The sequence below is a fragment of the Perognathus longimembris genome, chromosome 18, assembly GCF_023159225.1.
Source record: "Perognathus longimembris pacificus isolate PPM17 chromosome 18, ASM2315922v1, whole genome shotgun sequence".
In the NCBI taxonomy this organism is placed as follows: Eukaryota; Metazoa; Chordata; class Mammalia; order Rodentia; family Heteromyidae; genus Perognathus; species Perognathus longimembris.
In genome coordinates, this window is record NC_063178.1 from 41,938,999 (window position 1) to 41,951,161 (window position 12,163).

The 12,163-nt window shown below is 41.2% G+C and overlaps 1 protein-coding gene across 1 annotated transcript in view; it reads left to right on the forward strand.

The window, feature by feature from the left end:
- LOC125366982 (type II inositol 3,4-bisphosphate 4-phosphatase-like) overlaps positions 1 to 2,526 on the forward strand; it is a 49,268-nt gene extending 46,742 nt beyond the window's left edge. Inside the window, exon 5 of the mRNA XM_048367649.1 lies at positions 2,497 to 2,526. Within this exon, the coding sequence (XP_048223606.1) occupies positions 2,497 to 2,526 (30 nt within the window). The remainder of the gene's footprint in view (positions 1 to 2,496) is intronic.
- The last annotated feature ends 9,637 nt before the right edge of the window (positions 2,527 to 12,163 follow it).

The following is a 12,163-nucleotide window of genomic DNA, read 5'->3' on the forward strand; positions in this document are numbered from 1 at the left end:
TAAACAAGCCTTTAAAAGAGCAGAAGGTGAGAACTGCTTTTCTTCTTTTTCACATTAAGAGACATGACTTAACCTACTCTTTCTTCTTTTTCACATTAAGGGACATGACTCAGCCTACTCTTCTTGTTTTTTCATCACATTCTCATTTCTTCAGGGTGCTGATTTTTCTGTTTCTCGAGTTTCTGTCTGAAGCTTACTTTTGTTCCTCAAAAGAGAAAATAAGGAGGAATACTTGGTGGAATGAAATCTCTAAATTTGTTCAACAGACTCCAACAAGTTCCCATTCATTTCATTAATATTATTACTATATTTTTTCTGGACTAAACTACTTTAAAGCTTCAGAAATATGTTGTCTATATTCCTACTCTTCCTGTTTCTTAGAGTGCCTTCCAAGAAGACATCTATAATAGAGCAAAATATCACAGGGACCCTGTTACGTAGGATACACATGTTGGACATTTTTCTGAATTATGTTCCAGAATTGTTTCTATGTCAATAATCATACCTTTAGTTGAAAAAATATAATAGCTCTGTGACATCAAAGACACAGTATGAAATGTGTGTAAGGCATTGTGTGTTTGGCTCAACAATACTTTTATTTTGTATATTAATGGGTATAATAACACAAACTCCATGGACTATAATTTCTTTGTAAAAGACCTCTGGCAATCACCTATTTGCATAGGAAGAACCATGAAGATAATGAATACTGTAGTAGATATTCTGCCTTCAAATTTTCTTTACCTAAATTGAATGTACTGCATGGTACTGACACAAAAATAGGCCCAGGGTTCAATAGAACAGAATAGAAGGCCCAGAAGTGGACATTCTGTTTCATTATTCTTTATTTACTTGGGAGTGGAACTTTTGGATAACACAGAAATGGCTTATTGCACCTCTGGAAACACTTCCATATTGTTTGTTAGGGTCCATGTCATTATGCATTCCCATCAGCATACACTAAAGCTCCAGTCTCTCCACAATTGCTCCAATACTGCTTTTAAACATATTTTAATATCTTTAAGAAGTTGCACAGTGTAGTCGGCATTCACTGAGGCAGTTTATGAATACAGTGCATCTTTTTTGTTTTTTTTAATTTAATTTTATTGTCAAGGTGATGTACAGAGGGGTTACATTTACTTACTTAAGGTAATAAGCACATTTCTTGTCAAAGTGGTTACCATCTCTCTCATGTTTCTCCCACCTTCAATTAGTAAATTAGTTTATAACATATTGTCTTGTAAGTACTGCTATTGCATTGGTTTGTCCTTTATCTCACTATTTTGGTGTTCCCCTTCCCTTCCTTAATTCAGATAAACATATATACAGCACCCAGGGTACCAGAATCAAATACAGAGACAAGGGGGTCATAGAGAAGAAAAATACAAGAGAAGAATTTCACATCGTATGTTAAAAATAACAAGAAAAATGAAAAACCACTTGTTTCCATATCTTGGAGTTCATTTTGCCTAGCATCATATTGAATGATCTTATGTACATAGTCATTGAGCTATTGTGATCCTCTGCTAGGAAATTAGGTTCTCCCCCCAAAAACCCTCAAAGAAACAACTACCCCATTAATTAATGGGCTAAAGACCTGGGGATAGAAATAAGCAGCCTGTGACTCGATTGACAGACTTGCTATTCTTACCTGAGATGTTTGAGAAATGTTTCAAATTTTTCTGCCTTCCTTTAGGACAAAAGTGGAGATTTTAAATACTTTAAGTCACTGTGACACAAGTAAAGGTAATAATCGATCCTGAAAAAAAATGAGATAAGTGACTTTATAAAGGATTATGTAAATATGCTTAGGAAAGATTACAGACAATGAAATAAAATTACCTTAAAAATACCATTATGAAACGGAATACTGGTGAATCACAGCTCTAATTCTAGTCTCTCAGGAAGCTGAGGTCTGTGGAGCAAGATTCAAAGTCAGCCTAGGCAGGCAAATTTAAAAGACTCTTATCTCCACTAAGTAGCAAAATTCTAAAGTAGAGGTGTGGCTCAATTCATAGAGCACTGGCCTTGAATGAAAAAGCTAAGAGACTGTCGTGTCCAGGCCCTGAGTATAAACCCCAGTATAGGCACATACACCAAAAAAGCATTCAAGGAAGTGGCAGTGTTGCTCAAAAGGTAGAGCACTAGTCTTGAGCACAAAGAGGCTTAGGAACAGACCTTAGGCCCTGTTCAAGCCCCACAACTGATTTTAAAAAAAGTCATTCAACACATTTAATTTGCAGAGAAGTAACATATAAACTTCAGAAGTCTTACTTAGTAGATAAATGCTTTGAATAGACACTTTACTCTTGTCCATACACTTCCATTTTTTTAATATTCCGGATGGCAAAAATGTGACACTATTTTATATTTAGTTTGGAGAAGAGGTTTTGCGGTCCTGTGAGTATAGGATCATGTCCTCTGCAAAAAGGGATAGATTTACTTCTTTCTTCCATTTTGGATCCCTTTTCCCTCTTGCGTTATTGTTCTTGGTAGGAATCCCAATACTATACTGGAGAGGAGTGAAGAGAGGGGACATCCTTGTTTCACTCCTGATTTCAGGGGAGATGGCTTTAGTTTTTCATGATGAAGTATAATGCTAAATGTAGCCTTGTCATATCCAGCCTTTATAATATTGATAAATGTTCCATATATTCCTGGTTTCCTCAGAGCTCTTTATCATAATAGGATGTTGGATCTTCACAAAGGCTTTTTGGGGGGATCTATCAAGACGATCATGTGGTTCTGGTCCTTGCTTCTGTTGATGTGTTATAATAGGTTAATTGGCTTATGTATGTTAAACCAGCTTTTACACAACTGGAATAAATCCTGTCTGATATCAGTGTACGATGTTCTTGATCAGTTGTTGGACTGGACTGGTCAGTAATTTGTTGAGAAGTTTTGCACCAATGTTCATCAAGGAAATAGGTCTAAAGTTCTCCTTATCTGGTTTGAGGGTGAGTGAAATACAATGAGTTTGGTAGTGTTCCCTCCCAGTCTATTTCATTGAAGAGTTTGAGGAGAATGGGTAATAATTCTCCTTTGAAGGTTGCAGGAATCTCTGGAAACCAAACATTGAGGTCTGATAGGGAAAGAAAATTGGAACACCATTCTCTAACAAGACTCTCAGAATGCTGGGGGTTGCCCTGGAAAGATCAAACCATCCTGGCTGTACAGAAATTCACATTCCTACCCAAAGTGCGAGTTGGTCATGCCCCAAGCTGTCTGGGAGCATGGGGGTAGATAAAAGCATAAGCAAATTTGAAGATATTCATTGCTTACCTCTACTTCCAAAGATAAGGAAGTCATTTGTCACTTGCATGCAAAACTATATCACATGTTGGTATTTGTAACTTCAAAGGTATTGATACTAGGGTTTGTCAGACTACTCAGTACAGAAGTAGAGTTCATTTGTGGTGTGGAGCTATGCTATTAAAATTTGTCTCTCGGGGCTGGGGATATAGCCTAGTGGCAAGAGTGCCTGCCTCGGATACACGAGGCCCTAGGTTCGATTCCCCAGCACCACATATACAGAAAACGGCCAGAAGCGGCGCTGTGGCTCGAGTGGCAGAGTGCTAGCCTTGAGCGGGAAGAAGCCAGGGACAGTGCTCAGGCCCTGAGTCCAAGGCCCAGGACTGGCAAAAAAAAAAAAAAAAAAAAAAAAAAAAAAAAATTTGTCTCTCATATAAAAGAGATGAAGTTGTCAGGCAATGTTAAGATGAAGAGCAGAATTTTCCATACATATCTATGAGTCAGAGAGGTCTACATTTATAGAGGGATTACAAGAGAGGAGAAGCAAGGGAGGACAGGGAATGAATGCAATGAAAGACACAAATGAGGAAGAGAAACCTTATATTCTACACTGAAGGAAAACATCAACTAGAGAGAAAATGGAAAAAACACCCTGAACACTAATCCTAAGTACTCAAAAAGCCTAAGGCAATTGCTTATGCTTTCCTACATAACTACACCTCCATCTTTGAAAAGATAAATGGAATATTGAAAAGAAAAGGATTTTGTATATATATACATATATAACATAATATAAAGTTATATATAATTAGTATATTGTATAATTGTATCATATACAATATGCATTTTCTATATTGTTATATAATATTATATTATATATCATATAATTACATATTATAGTAGGGTTATATTATAATATGATATAACATAATTATATATGATATATTACATATATACACATCTCAAACAAACATCATTAAATACAGAACAATCAAGTTGGAGATTCCATTCTCTAAAAAATGAAGAAAAGTCAGTTGTTGTGGGGCTCTGGTCTATAGTTCTAGCTACTCAGGAGGCTGAAATCTGAGGATCATGGTTTGAAACCAGCCTGGGCAGGAAAGTCTGTGAGAATCTTAACTGCATTAAATGATGTAGAAAAAGCTGGAAGGGGCACTGTGGTTCAAGTGGTTGAGTGCTATCTTGAGCTCAGGACCCACACATAGGCCCTGAATTCAAGCCTCAGGACTAGCCACTCTGTGCCCCACCCCAAAAAAATTGAAGAAAAAAAACGGTCTCTTCTACTTAGTGTATCAGAGATAGGAGCTGCTCTGAGATAGTTTCTAGAGGACTGGGGTGTTGTTTTTGTTCCCCTCTATGATCTGCAGGTCTCCTGTTAGTGCGGGCAGTGTCAGATTAAGTTCCTTAATTCAGGGTTAGAAGTCCTCTCTGACAGTTGCTACTCTGATTATTTTTCAGAGAGCACAGGTAGGGTTAGCAGTATAACACTTTCAGCAGTCTTTCCCGGTCTGGGTGCAGGTCAAGTACCTGGATTTTCCTTCCCAGGGGCCTCCCTGCTTTGGGCACTCCATGGGGTGCTGTTGAAGGGTTGGAGTTTTTAGGACTCCTTGGTCTTGTTCCCTTGGTGCAGGAGCTGGGCTTTGTCCCAGTGGTCTTTCATGGGTAGCCAGATAAGGGATGGGAAAAGAGCTTGCTTCTGGGCCCTCTATAGAGACCCCCTTCTCAAGTGGGGGGGTCTGGTCCAGGCACTCTGGATCATCACAGGAGGAGGTCCCCCAAGGCAGGGGTCTCCAGTAAGGTACTCGTGAGTTTGGATGTGCCAGTCACGAGATTCTCTTCTTGCCTTTTTCTATTCTTTTGTCCCCAGTTGTGTATCTTCAGGGACCCAGTACAGTTGCACTGGCCGGTAAGTGGGGGCGAGGGGCACCTTACTACTGTGCCTCTTTGCCAATTTCTGTCTTTGCATGGCTGCAGTATAAACTCCTTTTCCACTTCTTCCAATAATTTTCTCATTTTTTCTGAATGATCAGCTTTTGCTTTTTCAACCTGAAATATTAAAGATGAAAAAAGTTATTTTGCATGATGTCTCCTCCATGCTTATTTATGTTGCTGCTTTATACAGGAAATAGTGTTTTTATTGGGGTAATTATTAATTGACCCCAACATATATTTCAGGCTCCTGTCCCATTTACAATGAAGTCACATCTATGCTAGACTTTCCCTAGATCTGAAGTGGCTAACACTAGGAAGAGTAGCTGCCATTGTCTTGTCAGTGTGCATAGACCATGCAGCTTCTGCTTACCAAATCTAGTCATAACATTACCAATGACTGTTGTTCTTTCATCAGATCGTTGTTCTTTTCCTCAGGGGGTAAGGACAATGAGTCATGATGTAGACACCAAAGACAGGTCTCAAGGGACAAGTCTACTTCATTGCAAAAGCACAGCAGCCTATATACATTTTAAACTAATTATAATACCCTACTCACCCTAGCAATCCAATGAAACTTATTACCTTAAAGGTTAAGTTGTTTACCAGGTTCTTTGACTCAGTTCTCAAGAATGAGAAAGGTGTGGTAGTACCTGATGTGGAGGAGCTCATGACCCAGGGCAAACAACACACAGTGTTCTGTGTGGTTTAAGGGCCATGCAGTGTGCTGTCACGCCATGTCTGTTAGGGCAGCAGCATACACTCCAAGGCCACGCTTGCCTCCCACATCTTCCCCTTCCTTTTGTATTTGAGCAAGCATTACTTCTGATTATAAGGCTGCGTTTATTGCCTGGGCTCATTTAAATTGTAAGAAACATTTCCATAACAGCAGCAACACTAAAATAACTAAGCCAAGCAAGGCAGATAGCACTAATTTGAAGCAACTAAACCATCCAGTCAAAGCATTCCACACCTCGCCAAAAAACCCATGCAAAGCCTCAGCAGTATCTCCTATATCCACTCAGTTATTATTGACCATTAAAATATCTTGTTGCATTTGTAGCATGAATTGCTGGAACATTTAATTCCAAGGCCCTCGCATGAATAAAGACATATTTTTTAAGATTTGTTTTTGCACTAACATGCACCTTATAAGGTATGACACAGATAGCTGTATATCTTGGATGGCAGGATAGCATAGCAATCCTACACTGCTGATCAAACTCCTCCCTGACCAAGTCCAATTGCTGTTGGATTATCCCCATCCCGGTCATTACTTGTTGGCTTATCAGTTCCTGTTTTTTTTTTAAAAACCTCTGCCATATCAGCGGCAAGAGAATTTACTGTTTCTTATGTGTTTTGCACACATAAGCAAAAACAGAGTCCCAGCTACAGGATTAGCATCAGGTGCCATCTCTTGAGCCATATTCACGAGGTTCTTGATGTCTCTGCATGCGATGTTATGAGCCATATGTCCTCTAGGTCTGCATCCTCTACGTCCCCCCTTGCGTGATGGTGGATGAGTTGTCGTGGTGTCCTCCAGCTCCTCCGTCTCCTCCAGCGTCATCTCCTGCTGTTTTTCCTGGATCTCCTTCTCCCGTGGTGGGTACTGGCCAGACATTTGGAGCAGGTATCCACAGGGGCTTGTCCTCTGTCTCTGGAAAGATACAAGAAAACCCTCTTCCTTGTGTTAAAAGGGGAGCGGGTTCCTGCCACTGTTGCGTGATAGAATCTCATGGCAATACATAACATCAGGCCCCAATGTCTGTAAGCTGCTGTAAGGACAGATGCGTCAAAAGTCAAGAAATATAAAGTAAGTAGTGTGGAAGTAAGTACTTTTGGGGGAGTTCTTCCCTGAGTTCCCCCTTCTTTTTGTATTTAAGCCTTTAACGTTTTATAAGTCCTTCCTACCATACCTTAACCCTGGGGATTGTAGGGAATATCTGTGGAAGAGTACTATATAGCTGTGAGCACAATGTTTTACAGGCCTGAGAAGTATAGGGAGGACCATTATCAGTTTTAATTTGTTGAGGCAAATTTACAAAGCAATAGTCATAAATAAATGTGTAATAACATCTTCATAAGCCTCTCCTGTGTGACAGGAGGTAAAAAGCAGTTGTCTATAGAAACATAAACTTAGGACAATCAGCCAAAAGGAAAAACATGGGTCATATCCATTTGCCACAACTGTCTAGACAGGAAACCCCATGGATTAACCCCAATGATGGGAACAGCATGAACAAATGGACAATGGGCACTTGGTGAATGAAGGATAGCACCAGCTTGCTCATGTGTCAATCTAATCTGTTTACAAAGGGTGGCTGCATTTTGATGAAAGTTTTGATAGGCATCACAGGCAACTTCAATAGGAAATTAAATAAGCATGTCAAGCTGAGTTAACTCATCTTCAAGGGCATTGTCCTATGTTAAAGGTCCAGGCAAAAGAGAATGAGCTCCTCATCTGAAGTAAGAATAATGGCATATTGGGTGTGTTCTAAAACAGAAACAACATCCTAACTCTCTGGGTACAAATTTATAGCAAAAGAATACTGCAGTAAAGCCAAAATGGTGGCAAACAGCTCCATCCTTTGTGCAGGAGTTCGATTATGTTGAACCTCTGTGGTGAAAGTATGAAGAGGGCATTGCAACACAAGCCCTACTTTTCCTTCTTTTTAGACCCATCAATAAACACATTGGGAGAATTAGCAATAGGCCTGGGGGAAATAAAGGAGCAGATAGTAATATAGTATTCATCAGCAAACTATAATAATGGTAATGCAGGCAAGTGAAAATTGGTCATGGCAATTTGCCATTCCAAGGAAGTTTGTAACAGACTATGAAACGTAGTACTACTTATACCTTCCGGGCCAGCCGGCAGGGAAACAGGAATCCTGACTGAGGGGCGGCGAGGATTAAGGAAAAGGAAAAATAAGGCAAGAGAAAAAAGACAAGAGACAAAGATGGGGTACGGGAGGTCTGCATCTCGAGATTGAGACTCAAGACTGCAGCCACAGTTTATTCTCACTCCCAGCTTATATGCAGTTTTGGAACCAGGGAATAGCATAGGATTGTTAAAATTCCAGAACATAAAGAGGCTTTGAAATTTGCAACATTTGATTACAGTTGACACAGGACAAGGTTGATTAACATAGGAATCTACTCCAGCGGACATAGCAAGGTGGGGACATAGCAAAGCAATTCCGGATAGTGGCTGTGAACAATTGTCCTTGCCTTTAGCATATCCTGGCGGTAACGGCACAGCCAGAGGTGATAATGAACCTAGGTGCAGGTTTGCCTCCCGACATCTTGGCGACATCGGCACAGCCAGAGGTCAGGATGAGCTTAGCTGCTAGCTCGGCTCCCGACAATTCCCCCGTCTTTTTATTAAAAGAAGCAAACCCGCCTGTCTTAGGTGGGGTGAGTACCTCAGCCTGCCTTACCCGTCTTAGGGAACAACTTCAGAGCAGTGCTGAAGGCCCTGTCTTAGGTCGGTCTAGGCTGGCACTGCCTCATACCCGTCTCTGGCTGCGGTTCCTCTCGGGGGAAATTCATTTACTTGGAGCTTGACCTTATGCAGCTGGCTGGCTAAATTCATGAAAGAGTTTTGCAATATGCATACAATGCAAGGAAGACATAGGCAAGCCATCAGCAAAAGTATCCCTGGGCTAAGCAATGTCATTAGCAGCCCCTTAACATTAGATAAGGAAGGGACATACTGTTGAAGTTGTTCAAACAGTTCTTTTGCTGTTTCTGCCACTTTAAATTCCAAGGGCGGGGCCTGTTCTAGTCCGGCTATTTGTCTATGGAGTTGAAAGAGATCTAAGGACAAGTTATTATGGTGCCAAATACCATTTAGATGTGCTACAACTTGTTCCCAAGGATAGCTCGACCCATTATACTTATGGAGGGTCACACAAATAAAGTCAAACCCAGCATGACAGCGCACCCATTGCCAAGTTTGTAAGGCACGAATTTGTTCTCCCAGAGACAACAAAGATTCATACAAGGCTTCTAATTTTTTTTCTACCTTATCATCAATCCTGCCTTGAAAGTGCAGGGCTTGCGTGGTATTATGAGCAAGCTGATTAACATGGTGAGCTGTCTGCACATTTTGTGTTAAAGCCACAGTAGCCGCTGCAGCAGAGGCAGCTAAGGAAATAAAGGCTAAAATTCCTGCTATTAATAGCCCTACAAATCGTATAGGGCGCATAAGTTCTTTTAAATGTTTTAAAACTTGAATACCTGTTTCTTCATACCAAGCTTCAGATAAGTTTACAGGAAGCATAACAAATGGTGGTTGCTTAATAATAATTACAGAATCAGTAAGACCACTATACAAGCAATTTGTAAAAGAACAGTTAGTGCAGGTAACATTGAAATACATGGCTCCTATAGAAATATTAAAAGGTCCATAATAATAGCATAAGGTGGTGTTACACAACTCATAATATGTTTTAAAGAAGTAGACGTGGGCCAGGAGATATTGTTTAGGGAAGCCACTAACATCAAGACATGGCGTTGAGGGCGTCCATTCATCCACCACAGACCTGGGTTGAACTTGTTGGTGAGATTCGCTCTGGACCAGTCTGTCAGCTGAGAATTAGTTCCTGAAATATTGGTTATAAAAGGGTGATCGTGTCTACACTTTACGGGGTGCAGTTCTCCCGTGGATTCTACAATTTGAGAGGAGTTGATGCAGCGAGGTATCATGAAGGACGAGGTAGAATTGGCATGTACAGGAAACCCAGTAGGCAATGAAGTCATTTGTATATTATATACTTGACTATTATCAGGAATCCAAATTCTATGATTTATGGATTGCATTACAGTACAGCCTGGAATATAACTGTTGGAGTCAGTTGTAAAGCATAAAGGGTCCAATGCCAGAAGCTGCAAAATCTCCCATCTTAACGTGCTGGACAAAAGGGTCTGGAGCTGTACCGTACGCTGATCTGTTGACATGGACAAACACCTCAGCTCCCTCCCAGGTTGCGGGGTGCACAATCGGTGGATCTGGCACGTAAGCCCAGTGGGTCAGTGCTTGTACCATTCTGATGAGTTTCCACAATCCGAACACAACGCTCAGGTAGCCAGCGGGCATCATTTTCATCCTGTGAAAAAACACAGACATGTCCTCGACCCCATGTTAATACCGGATCGGGCCCGTGCCAAGCACTTGTTAAAGGATCTTTCCACTTAACTTGAGCAAAAGCTCTTTGCTCTCTCTTTTCCCAGAACCGCTGTGCTGCGGAGTGGCCATTGAAATCCAAATTTAAAAAATTTTGTATGAGAAAGTATTTTAACAGGAGAGAAGGGGTATAGTTCCCCCCCTTTTAATTTAGAAATTTGGTGTTTTAGCAAACCGTTGGCCCGTTTGACAATTCCTTGACCATGAGGATTAATGCCATTGGAGGGCACAGGCAGGAAGGTAGCACAGTTGGGACAAGTTTTTACAATTTGACGAGCTGCCTCACGAGTAATATGAAATTGCTGACGTAAGGCACGACTGTTTTGATGGTGGGCAGCATGTGATTGCTTTGCCAAGTCAATTTGAGAAAGAAAAATTTGGGTAGCCTCATCTGTAATAGCATTGTCCTCACTTAATGGTAAGAAGAGGCAAAGTGAAGTAATTTGTTGGAGGGACAATGATGTGAAATTGTGCCCACAAAATTGGCCCAAGCAATGGCTCAGGAATCACAATGAGTATAAAGCCATTTTTGCTGTTGTAACGTATAGGGGATATAAATAACCTGTGGATCTCGTCCAAGATACTTACAAGATTCCACACGGCACATATGGACTAAGGTGGCTACCAATTCATAATAAGGAATTAATACTTTTGAAGGAGTAGCAGGCAAGGAAAACCACAAAAGGGGGTCCCTTCTGTCAAAGGACCGCTGTTGGAGAATGAGATATAGTTAAAATATAAGCTTCCCAAGAGGCTGAGTAATCTATATAATTTACATGTTGGGAAGAAATGGCAGAATTTACTATGCTCAAGGCTTTTGCTGCTTCAGTTGTCATTTCTCTGGGAGATATAGGGTCAGGGTCCCCCTTCAACAGACCAAACAGAAGGAAAATTTTGGCGAGTAGAAGAGAGAGCCCATGCTACAAAGCTTTGATGCAAGGTGGGGCTGTTCGCCATGCCTTGGGGTAACACTAGCCAGTGGTACCTTTTCATGGGTTCTTTAAAATTTGTAGAGGGGACACTAAATGCAAAGCGTTTGCAATCTTGAGGAGCAAGAGGTATGTTATAAAAACAATCTTTTAAGTCAATTACAATTTTGTATGTATTTTGAGGAATTGCCATAGGAGAGGGCAAGCCCGGTTGTAATGCCCCCATAAGTTCCATGGTGGCATTCACTCGCCGGAGATCCTGTAGGAGTCTCCATTTGCCAGATTTCTTTTTAACAACAAAAATAGGCGAATTCCATGGGGAAGTAGTAGGAGCAATGTGGCCCAAGTCCAGCTGTACCTGCACCAGCTGTTGGGCAACAACAATGTTTTCAATTGATAGGGGCCATTGATCCACCCACACCGGAGTGTCTGATAACCATGTGATAGGATCGGCATGAGGGATAGGACGAGCAGCAACCCCCGTTAAAAATATCCCAGCCCTTGTCTAGGAGGTCGGGGCTGAGGTTGAATGGGTTCTCTAATTCCTTGTTGATGGCTTCCCAATCCTCCTGAAGGCAGTAGCCCTTGACTTAGGAGTTGACGAGTGACTGCGTCACTAGGGCTAAACAAATAGACTCGCATTTTTTCCATAATATCTCTGCCCCACAAATTTATGGGCAAATGATCTGGAAAGTCCCAGAATGCCCCTCACCATCTCTCCAGTTAAGGATGGCACTGCTTTGTTGGGTGTCTGTGGCATGGCCAATCCCCTGCAAGGATGTAAGAGACACAGTAACAGGCCAGTTGGAAGGGCAATGTCTCTTGGCTATCACAGACACATCTGCTC